We start from the raw sequence: 23,207 nt of genomic DNA, 5'->3' as shown, positions 1-23,207 counted from the left end.
AAATGTGAACGTGTACGTCCATACGCACATGCGTTTGACTCTAATTCATTACTTTTACTTTTCCAAGTGTAAACCTAAATCTGACCTAACCCAACTCGACTGACTGATAGTAGCATACAACCTCCCAATCTCGCAGCACAAGGTATCGCAATACAAGACCAAAGTCTTCTTATCATCCAAGCAGCCAACAAAACGAAAATGGTATAATTACGACCTTAGTCAAAACATAACGGTAGATCCACCCACCAAATCATCCAAATTCCCCTGTTTCTCTCTTTCCCTTTAAGCACTACCAGGCGGCCCTCCCATGTTCAGCAGAATATCCAGCATGTCCATGCCGCCAACGTCGGGCCCCATGGCCGTCTGCGTGATGTCGGCGCCCCACTGGTTGAGCAGGGGGTCGAGCGGGAGCGCGAGCCAGTCCTGGTCGCCCGCGAAGCCGCCCGCGTTGCCAGCGTATGCCTGGCCTTGTGCGCCTGTGCCGGTGCCATTCCATTGTTGCTGATGGTTTGGGTCGTGGGGTTGGTTGAGTGATGAGGTGCTGCTGTCGTAGAAGCCGTTGGGGGCGGCGAAGCCTGGAGGCGGCATGATGGAGATGCTGTTTGTGTTCGGGTCGTAGGATTCGGAGGAGATGCCCCAGAGGGCGTGGCTTGCGGTCGGGGTGAGGCGGCCTGAGGAGGTCACGCCGAGGGAGGGTGATCCCGGGACGGAGGTGCCGGTGCCTTGTTGGTAGGGTATCGGGTAGGGTTGGTTGAGCTGGGCGTTGTTGTTCTGCTGTTGCTGCTGGGGAATGGGTTGGGGTGGCGGCATCATGGGTATCGGAGCTGTCACTCGCGTGGGTGAGCGAGAGCCTGCGCGCGACACGCCCGTCGAGCCGTTAGCAGCGAGGCGCACGAATCGAGCGCGGATGCGGTGGGTCAGGGTTTCTACCAGGTCCGCGAAACGGTTGCCGACGTGGACGTCGTCTACGAGGGAGGTGCGGAGTGCTTCCACGGCCCGGTCGAGAAGGGTTAGGGAGTAGGCAACGTCGTCTTCTGTGGCTCCGAGAGCGAACGTCTTGAGCAGGATGATGGCGACAGACACGATGCGGAAGAATGTTCGGACGGGTGCGTGACGTAGGAAGTTCTGTTGTTGCAGGCCTTCGACGACCACTCGGAGGACATTACGACTAGCTTCGATGACCTCGTTGATGTAGTGCCTGTCGTTGCCGTACCACTTCTGCAGCGTGTTGAACGGGATCGCACCTCCGTCTCGTGAAGTGTCTTTGGAAGCGGCAGAACCATGTGGCTGGGCGTGTGCTTGCAATGGAGTGTTGTGCGTGCAACGTTCAACGACTGCTTGTAAAGCTAGTGAATTGACATAGACGCGGGTATATTCGAACTCAATAAGAAGGACATGGCGGAGTTGGTCAGGCACTATGATGATGGTTAGATACACACACAATACATATATTGATCAGGCGGATCGGAGTGCTTACCTTCCCTTGCGCGGTCGAAGTTCTGTTTCCAACGCATTAAGGGCTCCTGGAACCGCTGCAACAACTCGACGTAATTCTCAGACATGAGCAGCTCGCGGGTCTGACGGCGATTCGGGAACAGGCGAAGGTTGCCCAGCTCCATTATCTTTGCGATCTCGCCCCAGAAGTCGAGCACGAGATCCTGGACGGCGTGGCGATGCTGGGTTGCGATGGATTCTAGAGGTAGCCGCTGGCCGTCCGGACGGTTTCCAAGGTTCGGCGCCGGCGCCTTAATGCGTGTTACTCGTTCCTGATACTGCTCGTTCGGCGTGGCCTTCTTCGTGAAGTCGTCCTCGCGCTCGACCTTGGGAAGCATCGATGTCAGCCCCAACCTTCCACTAGTCTGGGTCACGTATATTATCAAAAGATCCTTGAGGTGGTTCTTGCGGCGATAGTACGCCTTGACCGTGGCATGGGAAAGATGGGAATTCGCCTCCTCGAACTCGGCCTCGCTCGTGTCGTCGAACACGCCGATTTCGAAGGCAAGGGACATGGCGTTGCCGAGCAGCATCCAGCACATGCGGTCGCTGCGCCAGCACGGTTCGAGCCAGCTGTCGATCCGTTGACCTCCCGGGCCCTGCCTCAGATCTGCCTTAGACGCGGCCCCATCAGCATAGCTGCTGTCCCCGAGATCGTCTGGAAGGAGAAGCTCGTCATCGTCGTCCCCAGGTGGGAAATGGAGGGCTCGGGGATGCCACTCGGTGAGAAGCATCAAGCTCTCCACAGTACCGAGCGTCCGTAGACCCTTCCTGGAGAGTGGATTGACATCGGATCCTGGCTGCTGGCCGGCACCACAGAAACCACCACCGAATTGCTCCTGTCCGTATATCATGCGGTCAATCATTCCCTGGAGGTATTTCCAGAACTTCTCATGGATAAGATAGGAGCGGGAGATTGCGCCGGGCGTGGCGGGCTGGTGGAAGCGGGACGAGATGGTCAGCAGGGTGATGGTCAACATGGGTTCCTCCTTCAATAGACGGCCGTGTAAGGTGTATTCGCGGTAGTCCGGAACGACAATTGGCGTCAGAGGAGAGAGGTATCGGTAGAAGTAGTCGATATATGCGATTGCTTCTTTCGCCGTGAGCCACCCCGCGCGGACGAAGCGGAACCTCGACCACGCTCTCACAGCATCTGCAAAGGCCGGGTCATCGTTAGGAACCTCGGGCATGACGTTAAACTGTTGTGATATTGCTGGATCGACGTTGAGATCTGGGACGGGCCGCGACTGCACTGGCGTGTCGCGTATGTTCTGCGGCTGCGCGGCTGCCTGCGGGCTGGCGAAGGCGGTCTGGGACCCGGGGGTGCTGCCAGCGTTTAGAGTTGGCCTGTTATGGCTTGAGGTGCTGTTCGTCCGGTGATGGTTGAAGTCGCCGTTTCTGCCAGCAGCCTCGAAGAGTAGGTTCAGCGCATCATGCCCACTGTAGATCTCGCCCGCCTGCAAAATGGCGGTCGATGTGTTGCTCAACTTCTGGTCCTCCTCGGTGTCGCGCGGCACGGAGCTGGAATGGGGTCGTCGCAAGGGTTCATGCCTCCCGACAGAGCCACCTGGGGTAAGTGGTTGTGCGGAGTAGGAGTTTGAACGGTTGATGTTCACGGGATGGGGTCGGTGGGGTTCGTCGTGGTCGGGAGCGCGCATGCGCTTTCTCGCATTGCGGATCTCGTAGTCATCCTGCTCGTCCTCGACGTCGTCGACATCGTCCTGTGGCTTCCGCTTGCGACGGGTAGCGGAAAAGAAGCACTCTTTGCTCTCGCGACGGCAGCGGACGCAAGGTGGATCGTGAGGGTTGTCGACAGGTCCCAGGTCACAGCGAACTTTGCGACGTCTGCACGGAATGCAAGCCTGGTAGGTACGAGTGTGTTGGCCCTGTTGGCCCTGCTGTGGAGGTCGTGACGATTGAGGCGATGCGCTGTTATTGTTGTTACCGTTGTTGTTATTGTGTGACATAATGGATGGTCGTCGTCAAATGGGTCTGGGAGCTGCCTCGGCCAGCAGCGGTTCGGCGAGGTTCAACAGTTACACACAGAACCAGACGAAGTGGGCGGATAGTGGGATGATCCGTCCGCCTTAGGGCAAAGGAAGGGGAAGGGTAGAGGCAAAATGACAGCGAAGTCGGTGCAGGGACAGCTCAGCAGCGATGTCGCATGGCCGAAAGTGGACTCGGAGGGGGAAGATGGGTGGGAATTGGCGCGATCCCTAGGGAGGTCGGAAGTTTGAAGATGAGAAGGAGCAGATTGATGAATGATGGATGGATTTGATTGTTTTTGTTGGTGGTTGTGGTTGGATTAACACAACTTAGCGGTCGGTGGGCATTTGTCTTTCCCTCCCTCCCCCTTCGACTGGTAGGTACTAAGGCGTTTTCCTCCTTTGGGGTCAGGACTCAGGCTAGAGGATTCATTACTGTCCACCTCCAGCCACTATTAATACCTATCTATTACTGCCCGTGCCAATTGAGCACAATATATCATACATAATCCAATGCATGTCTCGTAGATCAAACAGGCGGGGGAGGCTCAAATCAAACCAACTATCCACTATAAGTAAACTCTATTACCTTTGGTATCCATGTATCAGCCAGCACTATCACATCACCCCATACTTTTCTCCTCTTTATGCGGCACAGTATACCTGAAGCATAACTTAGTACATGTAGTTACCTAAACTCGTCAAACATTAGTTATTCTGGAATCAGGTGGGTATGAGCAATTGGTTCTTTGCTTTACGTCCTCCGTAACGACAAGGCACCGGAAGAGAGGAGAGGCGAAGGCAACGATCAAGACCTTCGCGACCGCTACTTTGCCATGTGACCATTCCCGTTCACACCTTCGACATTGAACTCCGTAATCATCATAATCGCCATCATAACCTCTGTGCTTCTCGCCGCCAGCTGAGCTGTGGCAGTGTACCCCTCGCCCAATCAGAACGTCTCCTCCAACCAAGGTTGTGACATCGACAAGAAGCACAAGACCAGAAGGCTACAAGGTAGTACTTATGTTACGTCGCCCTGTATACCTCGTGCGATTACAGGCTTAGTAGATCATGTTCATGTCCAAGGCAAAAGGATTTGCACAAGATCAGAGGATCCCTTGTGTACCTTGCAAGCTGACTATGAACTTTTTTTTTCCTTTTTCTTTTGCTATCCAGCCAGCCAGCCGTAGCCGTTCATCCACATGACGCCTCCCCCGAGTTTCTCAAGGTGCCACAAGCACATGGTCCATTGGATTTTTTTCTTTGCTCTGCCACATGGCCGTTGCCTCCTTACTTCCAGCTTGTCACCAAGCTCCTCATTCCGATAAAGCAAAAGAGAAGGAAAACCCGCGTCAAAGATCGCGATGGAATGATACCCCACCAATCGCAACCCGGGGTACATACGCGTACAATACCGAGGCTATCAAAAAGCTGTATTGTAATCGTAGACGATAAGTAGTTTTCTCGATCTATCATCTTTCTCGTTTCTTCCCCGCCTCAAGCCAGCTTCCTAATCCCCACTAGATTGGTCCCTCGTCCAATACCCTGCTGCCTGCCTGCCTGTCAGAGCATAGGTGACAGACGCCGTTGGGACTAACTGACCACCTCCTCGTACCTAACAGCCAATACTAACCATCAATTGGTTCCCAGGAGGGTATGTCCATCCGTGCATTCCGCCCCTTGGCCATATGAGCACCAAGGACACATACAAGAAAATACATAAGTACTCGTACAATATCAATAAACATCCAACACCTCGAATCCACGAGGTGTGTCATGTTTCCCTACCGTCGGTAACGAGCTGCTGCAAAGAACCTCTCCCCCTCTACTCGATGATCCCTGTACCTGCAGGAAGCTTGGGGCTGTTGCGGTTTAAGCTTAAATCTTCATCTGACCTATCATCATCGTCGTCATTGTACATGAGGTCTGACTGCCACATTGTGTACATCAAGTTGTACTTGTGTCTGTCTGTTCATAAGTCTGAAGTTGTACTGTTATCTGAGGTGTGAAGAAGCGGTATGAATGTTGATTCTCCTCGGGTTTCCAATTGCAAGATTATTCAGTTTGAATGGATCCATGGATATCTAGTAGTAGCTATTGATCGCAATTGCTAGCAACGCAAAAGATTAGACATGAAATAAATAATAGATACTAAAGAACTCAAACAACGAAAGGATAGTCATGGCACATAGCACATAATTACATAGCATCTACAATACTACAACATGTTACTGTCGCCTTGATGTTGGACCCTGAAGCATTACCTAGAACCTACCCCGCAAAAACCCCCCAACCCCACCATCTTTGATCATCATCATCATCATCATCAGATGCCGATTCATTATTGATCCAATCCACTCAACCTTACCAAGAAAAGCTACATACGTGTACCTCGCCTCCACGTACAGCTGTAGCTCTACCCTAGGAAACTCGTACCTCATAGCTGAACCTCTCCGCACTCAGACGTCACTTTCCCCTCCCTTCTCTTTACATTCAACTACCTCTCTTCTGACCGCCTACGTTCTTCCTTCTCACACCAGAATTGCGCTATTTGAAATACAATCACATTGAAGAGGAAATCAATAACCCCTCAATTATACCAATGATCCAAACCAAGTAAACTAACCTCAAACCTCAAACCTCAAACCTCACGACATCCAATACCAACGACAAAAACAATCACACCACTACTCCGTCACACCCACACCTACACCAGATTCAAAGATCCAAAAAGAAAAGACGAAGACGAAGACATGTCGACCTCACAAGACATAAACAACGCGCGCTTCAGCGCCGAGGCCGCCGAGTGGGACAGCAACGTCAAGCACCAGGAGAGCACGCTCAAGGCCTTCGAGGCTATTAGGAGGTGTGTGCCAGAGTTCGCGGAGGGGAAGGGTAAAGGTATGTTTTCAACTTTTTAATTCCTGAGTTTTCTTTTTCATGTGATCTATATTTGCCACTTCTTGTTCTGGTTCTTGAGGTTTGACGATGTGGAGATGTGAAGATGGGAGGTACGGAGTGCATTAGCTATGAGGACGGTTTAGTCCTATCGTGATTTTGTCTTCCTTTCTCTTCTTTTCAGATTTAACGTGAGAGAAACCACAGACCTGGACGTCCTAGAAATCGGCTGCGGGACAGGCCTCCTATCCTTCCACCTCGCGCCGCACGTGCGATCGCTCGTGGGCGTCGACACGGCGCAAGGCATGCTCGACGCCTTCGACCAGAAGATCGCGGCGCTGGAGCACCCGGAGACCGCGAACCTCGCCTCCGTAAACGTGCTGCTCAAGTCGGCGGACGACTTCCATCTGCAGGGCGCGTGTGCGGCGCTCGCGAGCCGGAGGGGCGAGAAGGACCACAATGCGGCGCATCGGTTCGATCTCATCGTCTCGCACCTGACGTTGCATCATATCGAGGACATGGGAGAGTTGTTTAGGACGATGTTTGGGTGTTTGAAACATGGCGGCCGGATTGCGTTGACGGATTATGAGGATTTTGGACCGGAGGCGGTGCCGTTTCATCCGATTGCTAAGAGGCCTGGGGTGGAGAGGCATGGGATCAAGAAGAGTGAGGCCGAGGAGATCATTGATGGTGTTGGGTTCAATGAGGTTAACGTTGAGGTGGCATATGTGCTGAGGAAGGAGGTTGAGGCCGAGGATGGAAAGCCGGCGAGGGAGATGGACTTCCCGTTCTTGATATGTTGTGGACAGCGTAGTTGAGGTATCATGGTTTTGTTTCTTTTTCCAGTTCTTTCGTCGCCCTCTACAGGTCTTTCATGAGGTCTGATACGGCCTTCGCGGCAAATCGTTTGCGCTCCGCTTCAGGCATACCTTCGCCCATTTCTGATATCAAAAAGTCAGCTATGCATTCGTGATGGAAAAGGGTAGTAATCATCGAGGGAAGCTCCTCACCTTTGATAGCAACCATCTTCCTCATCATGTTCTCCAGTTCCTCCACCTGACCCTCCTCGTCTCCATCTTCCTCACCATCGTCATCATCAAAATGCCTACTAGCATCCAACGCACTCCTCAACCCAAAGAACTCCCTCCCCATCTCCGACTCCTCAGCATCGAACCCCTCCTCCCCATCAAAACTCAACAATCCCCCCTCATCATCACTCCCCGCCCCACCACCACCCTCCCAATCATTAGCCTCTAACGCCGCCCTGACCCTCTTAACCCCCATCTCCTCCCCAAACTCATTCTTCCCACTCTTCTCGAAATCCACAAACTCAAACCCATACTCCAAGCACACCTCCTCCCACTCCTCCCCACTCTTCTCCAAATACGGCGTCGTCGACTGCGGCATCGCAACCGCAAGACACACCTGGTCCCCCGCCGCATACCCCATCGCCTTCTCAATCACGTCCGCGATCGCAGACAGCACATCCCGGATCGCCGTGACGTCCTCCTCGCTCACAGGCTTGCGGAAACAGAATATCCACGCCCCGAGCGCGGACACGACTTCCCGCGCCTCGGGCTTGCTGAACTCGTCGCGCCAGAGCGTGGTTGAGGGGATCTCGTCGATCCAGATCGGGAGCGTGGCGGTGTAGTATTTCGTCGTGAGGGGGAAGTCGTGCGTCAGGCCGGCGATGGTGTTGGATACGGCGGAGGGGGTTGAGCCGGTGAGTTCTGGGTGTTTGTCGTTGTGTTAGGTTTATTTGCTGGGGGAAGTTGAGGGTGGAGTTTGGAGAGGGGTTGTGTGTACCTTTGAGGAGTGTAAGGACGCCAGCGTCCGGTGCGCCTAGGGCGAGAATACGCCTTGGGTTTAATATTTCCATTGAGTCTGTTTATATTTGTGATTGGGGGAGTATAGTGGTAGGAATTGGTGAAGATGTTGCGGAGTTTAGGCGGAGGTCTTGGCTTTTCACAGTTGAGAGCTGGCGGGGCGTGGAACTACGTAGTTACCTTAGTTATATGGCGAAATATTGCTTACTACGCACCGCTCCCCATGCGTGGCAACTCAATTACAGAGCAATTCAAAGCAATACGGATACCGTGCGTCAAAGACTATGTGGATATATCGCATAATAGACGTATCGCTCGGCACACATGGATCGAAAGATTTACATTCGTTTGCCGGACCTGTGTCCGTGGTATCTATCAGATGGACTCTTTCCTGCTGTTATCCTCTCCAAATGTTCATACGTTTTGCAGCTTCGAAGCCCTCCTGACACGACTAGTTCCAATTGCGTGTCCAGCCTCGTCCTGTGGTCGTGTTTGCTGATATTCTCCTCGTGTCCATCTCGTCATTATATGTGGAAGGCCTCCCCCAAAAATTCAAGTGTCTTCGCGCGCAGTATTCATCCGCACCCAAATCTCTCCCCCGCTTCAACGTCCACCGCGCACTCCCCTGGCCCTGTTGACGGTTGCCCTTCCACGCGCCAGACCCACACCACGGCCTCTTGTGCCTCTCGATCGGAACATGGGTGCATTTCGCAACATGTCGGGGACGATGAAGTAGCGGACGTGCGATCCTCGGATGTAGACCTGCTCGAGATGCGAGACTCGGCCGTCGCGCGCGGTCACGGTGATGTCTTTCAATTGGACGTTCATGTTGTCCTCGGCTGGGGAAATGGTTAGTACAAGTGAGATCTGTCGTGGATTGAGCGCTTGTGCTGCCTACCTTCTATGAGCTTGCCGCGGTATACCTCGCCAGATGTGATCTCAAGAGTGACAATGTGGCCCTAGAGATATAATGTTAGCTCGACAGATCACAGCAACAATATATCTGGAAAACGTAAAGGGTGACTGTGAAGAAATCGCTATGACTTACAGCTGCCTCGTTGAGGAGCTTGATGGGTATTCCGATCGTGCTCGTCATGTTGGTCGATTTTGGATCGCGCGAATGGTTTCAAACGGTTTACGTGTTTCCGGGTGATCAGTTTGCCGCACGAGGCGCGTGGTGGGCGTGTATATGTGGTTTTGTCTTCGTCGTTGTGGAATATCGAAGTTCTGCCGACCAGCGCAATCCAAAAGAGCTTGGGCCAGTTGATATTCGATCACGTGCACGGTCTAGTCCACCTTCCTGCATCTTTCTACACTGTTGACAGTTTACTCCTTAAATCAATATTTTCTTATTAGAAGCATCAATGAATATCTCCGGCACTCTGAACGTCTTTAGGCTGATCAGGGATCCTGCTCTGTGCCTCCCACAGCACACCGTGTCCACCTTCAATCACCTTCCCATTCCTCTATCAAAAGCTTTTCCCAAAAAGGATGGCCAGAAGGATGCTGATATTCGGGCGATAGTTCTGGATAAGGATAATTGCTTTGCTGTGCCCCATACAAATGAAGTTCATCCTCCATACAAGGTGAGGACCGATTCTCATCTTACAATTTCCGTGAAGTCATAAGTTGGCATTGGCTCCTCTAGAACGTTGGACAATGATCTAACTATTGTTCTAACAATTCCTGATTTCAAGACGTTCGTTACCAGAGAAATTCACCAATTAACAAATTATAGGAGCGTTTTCAAGAACTTCGAAGAGCCTACCCCGGCTCAAAACTCCTCATAGTATCCAACACCGCCGGTACAGATTCCGACAAGAACCTCAAGGAAGCCGCCATTCTCGAAGAGAACACCGGCGTGAAAGTCCTGCAGCATTCTACCAAGGCATGCCTAATTCCATTTCATCGAATCAGCATTCGCTAACAGCATCACCAGAAACCAGGTTGCAAAGCCGAAGTCTTTGAATGGTTCAAGAAGAACTCTGACTCGGGAGTCACGTCGCCCTCACAAATCGCAGTCGTAGGAGATCGATTGTTCACAGATGTGATGATGGCAAATCTGATGGGCGGGTATGGATTCTGGATTAAAGACGGTGTGATTGAGCGGAAGAGCTTCGTACGTGCTTTTATCCCCAGCGACTTTGTAAAAGCTATACATGCTAACCTCGTTTCCCAGTTTGCTCGAATGGAAGATCGATTATCAGATTTCTTGTACAGGAGAGGCTATTCTGCTCCCGATCCGCGCAGCAACTTCGAATGAGCGAAAACCGACTGCAAACTTATATCGATACCCTTTGTAATTCCACGCATTCCTGCTCTCAACTTTCAACACTGACTCCCCTTCTCCGACCTATCTCTACCATCCACCAGCACCTATGACCACACACCCTCCACCCTCCCACCAAGCCACCCCCCTCACCTCTTACAATTGAAATAACAATTCATAACCCTCGTCCTCCCCGTCCCCCCATCCATACAACTTCTATTCCCAAGCTCATTGCCCCCCGCCCAATCATTACCCGTCATCCTGTCACAATACCCACACCCCCGCTTCTCCTTCTCCCCATCCTTCGGTGCCTCCGCACCCTCACTCCACTCGCACCAGCGCGTCTTAAACAACATCGTCGGTTTCCCCCCCCCCTCGATGTAGAAAGACGTGTGCAGGAACCCGACCTCCCTGTCCCACAGCAGGCCGATCCTGTATGCGTCGATCACGCCCGTCAGGTTGTAAGCGGCGAGCGGCGATAGCGGCTCGAGGTAGGGATCGAAGTCTCGTTCGAGGACGCGGAAGGGGAGTTCCGAGCCTGTGCTGTCGCGGATTGTGGGGATCAGTACCGAGGCGCTGGGGTTGGAGGTGTTTGAGGACCGGGAGCAGTATTCTCGCACCATGATGGAGAAGGAACATGCTGTGTCGGTGGTCCAGTTTGGCGCCATCGTCGGCGTCGTCTGCCGTGGGAGGAGATGTGCTTCCATGTTCATCTCCGCCGATGCCACGAGTATTATCGTCGCGGTCAAGCATAGGAGGAGGAAGTGGTTTAGCATGTTTTGTTTGTGCGCGAATGCGAAGTTCTTGATTGTGAAAATAGTACGGTATTCGGAAGAGCGTTGGGGTTATGGTCTGCGAGGTGGTGTTGCAATGGGATTATATATGACTATGACTAGACTTGATTGTTGTAGTCAGAGCGACTCGACTCATAACGTGCGTGCAACTCATGCTACGAGGAACCTCGGAGTCTTGGTTTGAAACTACGCATGAGGACTCGATTTATCAAAGTACTGTATAGTCGTTGAGGTCATATATATCAAATTCATACTCCGGTGCATCACAGAAGATATCAACTCAGAATCGCGACTTGCACAACACCACATCAGCGATCAGACATCCAAGCAAAATCTTAGAAGATAAACAAAATGCGGACTTCATAAAATGCAGTCTAATCATCACGTACGGCATAACCACGACACTGTCTTGAAAACGTGAAATTCTTCTTCGGCGTCCGTGTATCTACCACACTACCTCTAGAAACCCACGAAGTCCCCTTCGACTTGCTCTCGCAGGAAGAGGCCCTCATCCAACTGCACCAATGGTATCTCAAATCACAAACAACATCATAACCTAAAGCCAAAAAAAAAACGATAAACATCAACCCCTTAAGCTCGTGCACATCAAAAGTTCTTCCCCGGCACCGACTCCTCCACGATCCCACCCTTCCCACTACCCCCCCTCATACCCTCCTCCCCATACCCATACCTCTCAACATCGTCGTCGCTACCATGGTACGCGACGCTGAGATCCGTGATCTCGTCGCCAACTTCCAACCACGTGTCGCTGGTCGCAGGGATGGGGAAGATCTTGCAGAGCGACCAGTAGACAATAAACGCGACGCCGAAGCCGCAGAAGTAGTTGAGGTCGTAGATGCGCTTCGCGGCCTCGGGGACCTCGCGGCCGATAGCGCCGGCGAACCCGACGACGTTGATGAGGATACCCGCAATGTAGGCTGCGTAGGCGCGGAGATGGAAGCCGTAGAAGAAGTAGTAGGGTCCCGTCTTCTTGCCGGAGTAGAGGTTCTTGGCTTCGAGGTAGCCCTTGCGGACGACGTAGTAGTCGCAGACCATGACGCCGGCGATGGAGGACAGGAACACGGAGTACGAGGAGAGGTAGGTGGTGAAGCTGTTGGTGGAGGAGAGGAGGTTCCAGGGGCACATGACGAGGCCGACGATGGCGCACACGTAGCCGCCGCGGCGGATGGAGATGAAGCGAGGGAGGAGGGCCGTCATGTCGGTTCCCGCGGAGACGGAGTTGGCGGCGATGTTGGTGCCGAGTTGGGCGAGGGTGAAGGCCATGGCGATGACGAAGACGCCGAAGCGTTGGCCTGAGCCGCCTTCGTCGAGGAAGGAGCTGAGGAGGTCGAGAGGGTTCCAGATGGGTTCGCCGAAGATGACGGTCGAGGAGGAGGACACGATGATGCCGATGAAGGAGGTCACGGCGAAGCCGAGCGGGATGGTGAAGAGTTGCGACCATAGGGCGTCCTTTGGTTTGCGGGCGAAACGCGTGAAATCGGGGCTGTTGACGATGAGGGTGGCGAAGTTGGCGATGGACGACATGGTGCCGCGGATCATGAGCCAGGCCAGTTCGCTGCCGTGCTTGGAGCCGGGTTGCTTGACGATGGGGCCGATGCCCTTTGCGCGGACGATGGCCCAGATGAAGAAGGCGATGCCGGCCGTGGGCACGAAGAATGCCTTGACTGTGAAGAGATGGCGAATCTTGTGGACGGGTGGGTAGATGAAGGGTAACGATCCGGCCCAGAAGAGGAAGAAGGACACGAACTCGACGGTGTTTGTGCCGGAATTAGGGATACCGTTGTGGATGTTGTCCTGTGCATTGTCAGTTAAGGTTTCTGTTGTGGTTAGAGTAGATGTACTGACCGGACGCCATGAATTCCAGATAGATCGGATCATCAGCATGACGCAGGTTCCTCCAATCCAGGCTTGGACTCCATACCAGATACAAGCCATGGCAGCACGGTTGAAGACTGGCCATAGGGCACCCCATATGCCGAACGAGGAGCGGCCTACGACTGGGAAGGAGATGTGGTATTGTGCACCAATTCGACCAGTCAGGACGACAAAGCACGCAGCGATTGCTGTAAGAATAGTTAGCATCTTCTTCCGGTCTGTGATAGATCGATCTAGAGGCTCAAAGTGGTATGTGGTACAAGATCGTCCCACAATCCATCTGCGAAGGAGCATAGGAACGTGATATATTTGGCGACGACTTACAGTATCCTAACTATGGAGATGTATTAGCGCGAAGTCAAGAACTACGAGCATTTGAGACCTACCCAGACGCAAATCCACGACTGCCACCACGACAGTCCGTCAACAATTTGTGCAGACGAAATCATCCAAGTGTTGATGTTGAACGAATCCGCTATGTGATTGGTTAGCGATCAGCCATAGCAAAAGAATGGTCGTCATCAAGATAACAAGATAGTCAAGACTTACCAACCCAGAAACCGACGAAATTCCAAGGACCCCATTCTCTTCGCGCAGGCTCGACGGGCTTGAGATCGTGGTTGAACAGCATAAGCTGCGTCGAGGTAAGGCCCTCCTCGCCCTCAACCGCGAGTTTGTTCGCATAGTGGGCGAGCTTGCCATTCTTGACCTTCTCCATGATGGAACTATTACCGAAGAAAGAAAATGAACTCTCTTCAGCGGAATGGTAGACAGTCGAGGCCGCGGCGGGCTTTAAGAAGCTCGAGGAAGAGGCAGCCGCTTGGCTATAGGAGTGATCCCCGCAATAGATGTTATTATGACGTGGGGGGTTGGATGCTGAGGCGTGCGATGGCCCAGGTTGTGATCCCTCCTCGCCTGAGTAGGAGGCTTGACGTTAGAGGAGTGGCTGGCGTTCTGGATCCGTCTTGACGGTTATTGGTGCTTCGAGACCCGTCTCCGAGTCGAATGAAGCTTGTTATAGTTGTATGTTATGGTCGTTTTGATAGATGCCGTTGTTTGCTTGGGGATGATGGTGACTAGAGGAGTTCACAACAAGATGAACAAGAACGACTGCTCTCTGGTCCCCATATTTGCAGGGCATGGCCCATATTTATCGTCCCCAGAATGATTGCGACCTTGTGATAGTGGATAGTAGCTAGGAACTTAGGACTGACCATTGTCTCCCCCAAGTCTGGCCGAAGAGCGGGAGTTGCAGGGTGAGGTTGGATTCGGGGCTTCTGGTAGGCCCGTCGTGGCCCGTTTGGTGGGCATCACCCGTTTGGTGTTAGTCTTATCATGCCTGGGATGATAAGCGCGCCCACGGATCTGGGGAGGTCAACCCTCACCCTTCACACCCTCGATAATATCTACGGATCCATCACTAGCAACTGCACAGATACTGTGAATAGCTGCAGATCTAGAGACATGCAGACATGCAAGTGGAGATGCGTCTCGCTTCTACTCCGTACCATCTCATGAGATACACCCTCGTGCTCACCACCACAGCGACAAGCGCAACCACTCAAGTGACTAGTAGTATGGGGGCACAAGATGCGACAACCACAAACAACCACGTGTGCAATATAGATCGAAACAAAATGGAAATGCACAAACCAAGCATAGCATACTGACCTCAAGCGCACGAACAAGCGATACCAAATCCATCCTTCCGACCGTTGCCCCCGAGCGAACCTCATGATACGACATCGGGAGGTCTTGCCATGTTCATGGTGTTGACTCGATGTGATATTGTCACACAAACTCATCTCAACTCCCTCGACGTCCTTAGCTCCCCCGGGATCAGCCTCAAGCGAACTGTTCTACTCCTCAGACTGTCTAGTTGGTCATGTTTGAACCCCCAAGCATGTGAACTATTTCCTGTACGGGTTTGGTCCTCGGACGGAGACAAGGATATGGAGTGATAAAGGTACCCCACACGAATCCGCCCAAACTGAGCCACCCCGGCGCCCCATTACAAAATCCCATCGAGTCAACCACAAAAATATACCAAAATTCCAAGATGCTGTACCTCCGTATCTATCATTTCATCCTCCAAGACATGATTATCAGCTGTTCGCTTTCTTCGGCCAATCTTTATTCTACTCACCACCTCACGGACATATTTCCGGCGAGAAATTCCCTGCTACTGTCACTTCCGAAGTATCGGCCTATCTATTAACTACTGAAAAAGAGTAGATGCTTGATGTCTGGTTCATAGCGCCCTCTCTCCGTCCATCCCATCCGTCAATTTTCGAACGTCCCTTTGTTGTCTTGTCAACCATCGTCTGACCGTGGGTTGCCATTGCTTATCACCCCCCTCTCTTTGGTTGGCCCAAGAATGCAACGGAATCGCAAAACCTCCACGCGCACGCACGCGTGTGTATCCCCATCTTTCTAGCTACTGATATCAACAGATCCCGCAGGCATCCTGCAGGCATCCTGTCGACTTTTGCTTTTTTCTTTTCTATCGTGCTCTTCGACGAGCGCAGATGAGTGCGTCGCCTATAGACTGGTCGTTGAAAATTGATCTGCATGCTACATGCAAGCTTGCCGCACTGCTGGATCCACCGCGAAGGAAACTCTTCTACTTTTCGTTTCTTTTGTCTGAGCTCGCGTGGTACTTTCACCGCCAAGACTGGGGTTATCGTTGGAATTGTTCCCGCCAATTGTGTGCTATGCGGAGTCTATCTCCGTTGGTAGCCTTCTATGTCTACAATCCACATTCCTCCTCCTCCTCCTCTTCTTCTTCGTCGACGACGTAGCCAATTTACCCCAGAGCATTTGTACGCTCGCGTCTCCTTTTTATACTACAATGAAGGGTGGTGTATAGCAACCACTACTAGCAGGTATGCTCGGGATCGTATAAGCTATACATCGATTACATACACACACATGAAGAACAAGAAGTCCCCTGACCGTCCGATTCCCCTTTCCCTGACCCACAGACACGCCCAACCCGTACACCACCCCTCAAACCACCCCCTAAACATCAACCACCAGCAACCTTTCACACAGAGACACCTCACCCACGACACTAGGTACACAGTCAAACGAACCCCCCCCCCCGCCCCCTCCTCCCATATCGTACAACGCTCGTGTAGAAGGAACCTCATCACCTCACAGCAGTGACCCAATTCCCCCTCTCGAGGCGCGACAGTGCCTGGCCTTCGCGGTGTACGTCAGGGACGGGGGAGGGAGTGCCATTCACACGACTCCACACATCCAGGGCACGCACCGCGTGCGTTTAGAGGCACGAGTAGATGGGTAAGGTATGGTATGGGATGTCGGGTTCTCGCGCTGAAGCGTACGTATGACAGACTACGCTGGGTGTGAGTGGGTGGTGGAGGGTTCGGGGGGAAAGGGCACTGTGTTTTCTGGATGGGCGTTTGAGGGGTGGTTTGCTGGTGATGTGTTGATGGTTACCTGCTAGTATGATGGAGAGTTGAATAGCTGTCTTTAAGTGGTTTGTGATCTTCGCCTTACAGTCCCTCGACGCTCGGCGAGCAGCATGGTTTGCACATTGGACAACGGCGCGTGGGTATCGATGGACATAGTAATCACGTAGCTAGACTCAATGAATGGTATAGGAGAAGTTCACGGGAAAGAATAAACGAATATCATTGTTGAGTGAGGAATGGGCTTTTGTACACCTAGACACTCTAAGCCCTCCCTGTAGCCGTTATATTCGTCTCCTCATGTGAAACCCCGACTCTTGGTAAGATAACTCCTAACTAGTGATGATGATGCGTAAGGCCTCCTGATGCCGTGTCTAGAATGCGAGGAATAAGGAAAGGAAAGAAGGAAGAATATGTCATAGTCATGCACTGATTGCTTAAGAATAAGTGGGTATTTATGAGGTACGCTCGATGGGCTGCGGCGTCATTGCGCTGGGACTGCTGTCTGGAATTAGTGGTGTTTGTGCGGCTGTCATTTCGCGGATTCGCTTGAGGAGGTTGCTATTTGGACGTTAGCATGTTTTCTGTGGTGCTGAAAGATGGTGGATCGAATTCAAGATATCAGCAATGGGGTACTTACTTGACGGGTAGTCGCAGCTTCTGCTCCTCAGACATGATCAACCCGATTTCCTTTTGTCGACCCTTCGCGTGGTCGTTGAAATGCTCTTGAATCAACGTTCGGCCGACATCTGAGCTGGCTCCGTACACCTTGTGCGAGCAGCCATCGAAAGTACACGTCCAAGAGTCCCCGGGACCGTTTGCGGTGTATTCTGGTAACGGTGTAGAGATGATAGGTGGTGACAATGCGGGCGAAGACAACACTGCGACGTTGTTGGAGTTCCACCTCAATGGTAGAGTTGTCGTCGGCGGGTCCGCTTCGTCGGAATCTGAAGGAGAAGGCGATTCATCTTGGTCGAGAGCTTCACTGGCCGCACGTTTCCGTGATCCTTGCTCACGGTCTTCGAATTCATGCTTTCGCTTCCCAGGAGATAATATGTTTGTAGGCGTATCGATACCTTCATCGCTCTCGGATTCGCTTCGCGTACCCTCTTCTTCATCTGATGAGAAGGTATGATAAGGCGCTTTTCCATTACTGATTCCTTTTCCTCGTTTTGCAGCCTTTCCTTTGCCTGAATATTTCCCGCTGGTTGGCCGGCGTACTGACAGTGCGCCTTTCCTTGCGTGAGGTGGAGAGCGCGGCCGTGGTGTTTCTGGTTCTGAACTTTCATCTTCTTCACTGCTCATGTCGTCTCTCAGCAGGCTACGATCCTTCCGTGGGTGTAGCTCTATACTTTCGGCTCTCCGCGTATCGGCGGCCGAAAGATTATGACCTCGTGACAACTCCTCGTAAATCGGCTCGCTCGCAAAAAATTGTATGTTCTTCCTTCTCGGATGATCCATCATGTAACATAAATTTTGCGCATGGACCAGGATGACGTTTCTTGCTATTTCTGTCTCCTCGATCTCGTACCGTTTGACAAGCAGTTTTGCGATTTTGTCAGCAGTGACGTGCCCGATTGGTATTAGCCCTTGGTTGACGGCTTTCTGCATGAACGCGAATATCGCCGCCGCTTCCCACCAATTGTCGTTCTTCTTCGGTGCTTCTTTTTGTACCGTCTTCGACTTTGGCGCACCACCTCGCCTCACTCTCGTGGTTGGCTCTGTGGCCGCAATTGCTTCGTTACTTGTTGTTGCGCTCTGTGGAACGTCCGCGCCCTTGCCGTCGACACGTGCTTTCGCGGTTTCCCAATCTCTCTGCTCGATATCAGCCTGTGTGGAATTGCCAATGCGCCCGTTCTACTTACTGTGAACTGCTTTTTATAAGTTTGGCAAAGCGGTGTGTTGCTCCAGGCAATCCCCTGCGCCCTCCCCAGAAAACACATCATTAAAAACACCCTATGCTTTGCGAATATTCTCGCCGCCTCTTCGGGATCGCTACACGCGAACCTTTCGTCCTCCGCATATTCCTGGTATATCAGCTTCGCATTCGGTCCGCCGCCTTTTTTCCGCGGCTCGTTGTAAATGTCTGTGATGAAGTAGAGGATGTTGACTGCTTCCACCATGTCGTTATATGTTTCCCGGTATTCCCTGCTCGGTCGTAGCTCGAACCACCCCGCTGCGCCTTGCGCCCATATCATGGTTTCGCCGTCTTGGGTTTGGCCATAGCTGAAGCGCATTACATTCGTGATTACGATATCGGTGGGTTTGTATGGTTTCCGGACGACTAAGAGTAAATGGCGTTGTTAGCTACTTAGCAGTACATTGGGGTTGGTCGAAGACAGCCAGATATTAAAGATTAAGGATGCATACGGTATTTCATCTGGCTTCGCACCGGAACTTCCAAGCGACCTTCCACCTTCAAGGGCGTGTCCGCATAGGCATGCAACAGATTGGCCCGCTTGCCATTGTTCTGGTACACCACATGTGCATTGCTCAGTGTGAAGATCTCGTAGTCGTCGGAATTGGTGATGGACGGGTCAATCGGCTTGAGGACGTTGAGTTCGGGGGTAGGCATGCTGAAAAGCGGGCGGTGTGAACTTGTTGCATATTGCTATGGATTGATACTGGCCTGAGCGGCGAGAGACACCATATGGAAGTCTTCGTTACAGGATGAACAGATGCTGGTGTGGAGGCGAGGCGAGGCGAGGCTGCTCCGCATCGACGGACTGGACTCACGCTCAGATGTCGTCGCGTAGCTCCCGCCCGCACTAGTAACGCGCTCAGCCTTACGGAGGATATACTTGCTCGTGCCGACCACTCAGAATTCATCTAATAAACGTACGTCATGCTTGAAAAGAAATATTGTACATCTCGATATTGACGGGAGGAATACATTGGGATTCAAGCTCAAAATGTTACATAAATTCAGAAAGTCGTTATTTTGTTCTACCTCCCAGCAAGACTCAACGCCTTTCATGCCGCAAATCTAGTATAATACACTGTCTGAATACGACATCAGAGAAGCGGGAGAGGGGATATTGCACGCGTCAAATAGTGTACATGTAGTTCCTAGCCAGTTCTTACAATTCGAGGTAGGGAGTTGGCGCCGGGAACATGATTACAGATCGTTCCATCCAAAAACATCAATTCTTTTATGCGAGAATCTGGGTAACGAGACCAGTGGCGACAGTGCGACCACCCTCACGCATGTTGAATCGCTGACCAGCCTCAATGACGTTGGGCTGGTGAAGCTCGCAGATCATCTCGACGTTGTCACCAGGCATGACCTGCTTGTCGGCGTCGACACCCTCGGGCCAAGTAAGGGAGCAAGACTCATCGGAGGTTCGGATGAACATCTGGGGGCGGTAGTTGCCACCGAAGCCAGTGTGACGGCCACCCTCCTCCTTGCTGAGGACGTACATGGAGACCAAGAACTTTGTGCTGGCCTTGACGGTTCCGGGAACAGCGACGACCATACCACGCTTGACATCCTCACGCTTGACACCACGGAGAAGGAGACCGGAGTTGTCACCAGCGCGCGACTCGTCGCAAGACTTCTTGAAGGTCTCAATGTCGGTGACCTTGGTCTTGATGGGCGCAACACCCTTTCCGACGAGCTCGACCTCAGTATCCTTCTTCAAGATACCACGCTCGACACGGCCAGAGCACACGGTACCACGGCCGGCAATGGAGAAAACGTCCTCGACGGCCATCAAGAACGGCTTGTCGGTGTCACGGGTAGGAGTGGGGATCCAGGTGTCGACAGCCTCGAGGAGCTCATCGATCTTCTTCTCGCCAATCTCGGGCTCACGGCTCTCAAGGGCGCAAAGAGCAGATCCCATGATGATGGGGGTCTCATCACCCTCGAAGCCGTACGAGGAGAGGAGTTCCCTCATCTCCATCTCGACGAGCTCCAACATCTCCTTGTCCTCAATAGCATCGACCTTGTTGACGAAAACGACGATCTTCTGGACACCGACCTGGCGGGCGAGGAGCAAGTGCTCACGGGTTTGAGGCCTGTGAATGTTAATGGCATACTATCAAGCGACAGTAAACTTCTCGCCAACTCACATTTGACCATCGGAAGCAGCAACGACGATGATAGCGCCGTCCATGTTTGCAGCACCAGTAATCATGTTCTTGATGTAATCGGCGTGACCAGGGCAGTCGACGTGGGCGTAGTGGCGGTTGTCGGTGGAGTACTCGATGTGGGCGGTAGAGATGGTGATACCACGCTTTCGCTCTTCGGGAGCCTTGTCAATGGAGCCATACTCGAGGAATTTGGCGTAGCCCTTCTCAGCCTGACGCTTGGTGATGGCAGCGGTGAGGGTAGTCTATGGTGGTCAGTCGATAAAAACCAGATGCGGGCGCCGCAAAGTGTATACCTTTCCGTGATCGACGTGACCAATGGTTCCTAGGTACAATTAGAATTGAATTTACAGACCAGTCAGTCCCAAGTACATACCAATGTTGACATGGGGCTTGTCACGAGTGAAAGCAGCGGCGTAAGACCTCACACCATTGGCATATCTGGTGGATCCTGGTGCACCAAACGCTTGCTGCACAGGGTTGATGGACTTGTTGTAGCGAAGCGCAGTGCGGCTGGTGCGCCAGAGTTGCCTCGAGAAGGCCGACATTGTGAATTAAAAAGAAAAGTAGAGGAAGAAGAAAACGAAGGCAATTGGATTGATGGATGTGGTGGAACTCGACTTCTGGTTGAGGATCCAGTAGTGAGGCACGATAATTCGATGCCAAAATTTCCAGAACCTCCATCACGTGAGCTGGTCAGAGCTTCGCGCTCCGCAACCTCCTCATGGTTAGGAAGTCTTGACCTTTTGGTGGGGGGAAACATTTTCCGGATGTCTTGAAATTGAAGTATATATTCATTTTGGGCCTCGTACAATCGTCGCTTCGACTTCATCGATCAATTGATCCCTTGCCCGCAGCTAAACGCTTTCGCAGTTGCCGAGTGGACCAACACGGATACCCGAGGTTGGCCGTCAAAAGTTGCATACCCTCGACGCACTCTGCTTGAAACGCATCCTCTCAACTCCACATGTCTCTCCGCACATCTCTCAGAAGAACAGCCGCGCCGCTGAGCTGGCACTCGCGGATAACAAGTATGCCATTGCGATCGAAAATCACAAATCCTGTTTGGACCGCAGGCAGTAGAATGGTCAGCGCAATTGTACTTGCACATTTACATTCATGCCTTGGCTGACGCTATATGCAGTATTCAACGCCCACCGAGAACCCCTTCCAGCCTCAACCGGACGACGACCCAGATGATGTTGTCTTTGCCAACAACTATGGCGTGCGAAGCATTGAGCTCAACAGGCCGAAGAAGCTCAATTCGCTGAATGGTTCCATGGTCCGCAAAATCATACCGAGGATGCAAGAGTGGGAGCAGTCAGATCTGGCAGGCGTGGTGGTGATCAAGGGACAAGGCCGTGCATTCTGTGCAGGTGGTGATGTCGCCGCTTTGGCTCAATGGAACAAGACTGGAAAGGAGGGACAACAGAAGTCTACCGATTACTTTGGCCTTGAATATAAGCTGGACCACCTCATTGCAACGTACAACAAGCCATATGTGGCATTGATGGATGGTATTACCATGGGCGGGGGTGTCGGGCTCAGCATTCACGCACCTTTCAGAATAGCCACCGAGAACACCCTATTCGCAATGCCAGAGACGACAATTGGATTCTTCCCAGATGTTGGCGCATCCTTCTTCTTGCCGCGCATGGAGGGCGCCATCGGCACCTATCTTGCCCTTACCAGTGAGCAACTCAGAGGTGTCGATGCCTTCTATCACGGCGTGGCGACCCACTACATCCACTCGTCCACTCTTCCTCAGCTCGAGTCACGTTTGGCAGAATTACAGTTCCAGGACTACCTCGACTTGAGTGCACGGAACCGAATCATCAACGATACGATTGAGGAGTTCAGCACTGGACTCCCCAGCGAACGCCCCGCTATCTCTGGTGAACTAAGGACAACAATCGACCGCGTTTTCCACCACGATCAACCTGACATTCACGCCATTTTGACTTCTCTCGAGGAAGTCAAGGCAAATGGATCCTCGCAGCCCTTGAGAAAGTGGGCCGAGCGCACAATTGAGACACTTCACACTCGGTCTCCCATAGCCGTGGCCGTAACGCTACAGCAAATGCGCCTCGGTCAATCGTGGTCGATCAAGCAGACATTCCAACGCGAGCACGATATTGCTGCAAAGTTCATGGCCCACCCAGATTTTGTCGAGGGTGTGACAGCACGATTGATTGAACGCAAGAAGGAACGACCGAACTGGCAACCGAACACGCTCAAGGATGTCAAGCAGAAGGATGTAGACGCTTTCTTCAAGCAAACGAGCGAGCTACCCCTTCTTCGTAGCGGTCCAGACTACAAACAGTACCCGCACGCTTGGATTGGATTGCCCAGGGAAAGTGAGATTCTAGGAGAGGCCTCAAAGAAGAAGTCCAATGAGGTTGTCGAGTTCCTACTTGAGAAGTACGGCGGAAAGCAGGGTGTCCGGGAGAAGATTGCGGAGGTCTTGGAAAGAAATGGATTGTAGATGGACGCTCACGCTCACGTTCAAATATCCTGCC

The 23,207-nt window shown here is 52.4% G+C and overlaps 10 protein-coding genes across 10 annotated transcripts; 3 read left to right on the top strand and 7 right to left on the bottom strand.

The window, feature by feature from the left end:
- Nucleotides 1-5: 5 nt before the first annotated feature.
- BU24DRAFT_426314 (uncharacterized protein) lies at nt 6-3,875 on the bottom strand. The gene is made up of 2 exons (XM_033528940.1): nt 1,478-3,875; nt 6-1,415 (listed from the first exon to the last, which is right to left on the bottom strand). The coding sequence occupies exons 1-2, from the start codon at nt 3,459-3,461 to the stop codon at nt 283-285; spliced, it is 3,117 nt and encodes a 1,038-aa protein (XP_033379570.1). The 5' UTR covers nt 3,462-3,875; the 3' UTR covers nt 6-282.
- A 2,437-nt stretch (nt 3,876-6,312) lies between these two features.
- BU24DRAFT_426313 (uncharacterized protein) lies at nt 6,313-7,583 on the top strand (the record flags this gene model as incomplete). Its single annotated transcript, XM_033528939.1, has 2 exons — nt 6,313-7,321; nt 7,391-7,583. A coding segment is annotated over exon 1 (509 nt), but the record flags the coding sequence as incomplete, so codon positions are not given.
- Nucleotides 7,242-8,259, bottom strand: BU24DRAFT_435773 (uncharacterized protein; the record flags this gene model as incomplete). The annotated part of the gene is made up of 3 exons (XM_033530120.1): nt 7,242-7,321; nt 7,391-8,110; nt 8,187-8,259. 3 exons carry the CDS (start codon nt 8,257-8,259, stop codon nt 7,242-7,244), a joined length of 873 nt encoding a protein of 290 aa, XP_033379568.1.
- Nucleotides 8,260-8,450: 191 nt separating this feature from the next.
- BU24DRAFT_426312 (Sm-like ribonucleo protein) lies at nt 8,451-9,430 on the bottom strand. Its single transcript, XM_033528938.1, has 3 exons — nt 9,255-9,430; nt 9,105-9,165; nt 8,451-9,045 (listed from the first exon to the last, which is right to left on the bottom strand). Exons 1-3 carry the CDS (start codon nt 9,300-9,302, stop codon nt 8,810-8,812), a joined length of 345 nt encoding a protein of 114 aa, XP_033379567.1. The 5' UTR covers nt 9,303-9,430; the 3' UTR covers nt 8,451-8,809.
- A 140-nt stretch (nt 9,431-9,570) lies between these two features.
- Nucleotides 9,571-10,469, top strand: BU24DRAFT_435771 (HAD-superfamily phosphatase; the record flags this gene model as incomplete). The annotated part of the gene is made up of 4 exons (XM_033530119.1): nt 9,571-9,792; nt 9,945-10,094; nt 10,146-10,325; nt 10,386-10,469. The coding sequence occupies 4 exons, from the start codon at nt 9,571-9,573 to the stop codon at nt 10,467-10,469; spliced, it is 636 nt and encodes a 211-aa protein (XP_033379566.1).
- Nucleotides 10,470-10,624: 155 nt separating this feature from the next.
- Nucleotides 10,625-11,251, bottom strand: BU24DRAFT_412916 (uncharacterized protein; the record flags this gene model as incomplete). The annotated part of the gene is made up of 1 exon (XM_033526131.1): nt 10,625-11,251. The coding sequence occupies one exon, from the start codon at nt 11,249-11,251 to the stop codon at nt 10,625-10,627; it is 627 nt and encodes a 208-aa protein (XP_033379565.1).
- A 624-nt stretch (nt 11,252-11,875) lies between these two features.
- Nucleotides 11,876-14,187, bottom strand: BU24DRAFT_485845 (uracil permease; the record flags this gene model as incomplete). Its single annotated transcript, XM_033533399.1, has 4 exons — nt 13,715-14,187; nt 13,548-13,640; nt 13,136-13,353; nt 11,876-13,084 (listed from the first exon to the last, which is right to left on the bottom strand). Exons 1-4 carry the CDS (start codon nt 13,881-13,883, stop codon nt 11,876-11,878), a joined length of 1,689 nt encoding a protein of 562 aa, XP_033379564.1. The 5' UTR covers nt 13,884-14,187.
- A 2,614-nt stretch (nt 14,188-16,801) lies between these two features.
- Nucleotides 16,802-19,306, bottom strand: BU24DRAFT_453822 (uncharacterized protein). Its single transcript, XM_033531285.1, has 4 exons — nt 18,970-19,306; nt 18,465-18,883; nt 17,240-18,414; nt 16,802-17,160 (listed from the first exon to the last, which is right to left on the bottom strand). The coding sequence occupies exons 1-4, from the start codon at nt 19,172-19,174 to the stop codon at nt 17,055-17,057; spliced, it is 1,905 nt and encodes a 634-aa protein (XP_033379563.1). The 5' UTR covers nt 19,175-19,306; the 3' UTR covers nt 16,802-17,054.
- A 181-nt stretch (nt 19,307-19,487) lies between these two features.
- Nucleotides 19,488-21,320, bottom strand: BU24DRAFT_426306 (translation elongation factor Tu). The gene is made up of 4 exons (XM_033528937.1): nt 21,065-21,320; nt 20,985-21,013; nt 20,671-20,933; nt 19,488-20,616 (listed from the first exon to the last, which is right to left on the bottom strand). Exons 1-4 carry the CDS (start codon nt 21,234-21,236, stop codon nt 19,752-19,754), a joined length of 1,329 nt encoding a protein of 442 aa, XP_033379562.1. The 5' UTR covers nt 21,237-21,320; the 3' UTR covers nt 19,488-19,751.
- Nucleotides 21,321-21,721: 401 nt separating this feature from the next.
- On the top strand, nt 21,722-23,173 carry BU24DRAFT_354499 (ClpP/crotonase; the record flags this gene model as incomplete). The annotated part of the gene is made up of 2 exons (XM_033523819.1): nt 21,722-21,775; nt 21,833-23,173. The coding sequence occupies 2 exons, from the start codon at nt 21,722-21,724 to the stop codon at nt 23,171-23,173; spliced, it is 1,395 nt and encodes a 464-aa protein (XP_033379561.1).
- Nucleotides 23,174-23,207: the final 34 nt, after the last annotated feature.

The sequence above is a fragment of the Aaosphaeria arxii genome, assembly GCF_010015735.1.
Source record: "Aaosphaeria arxii CBS 175.79 unplaced genomic scaffold BU24scaffold_9, whole genome shotgun sequence".
Lineage (NCBI taxonomy): Eukaryota > Fungi > Ascomycota > Dothideomycetes > Pleosporales > Aaosphaeria > Aaosphaeria arxii.
The sequence above is the reverse complement of the archived record's forward strand: the minus strand, read 5'-3'. Positions and strand labels throughout refer to the sequence as shown.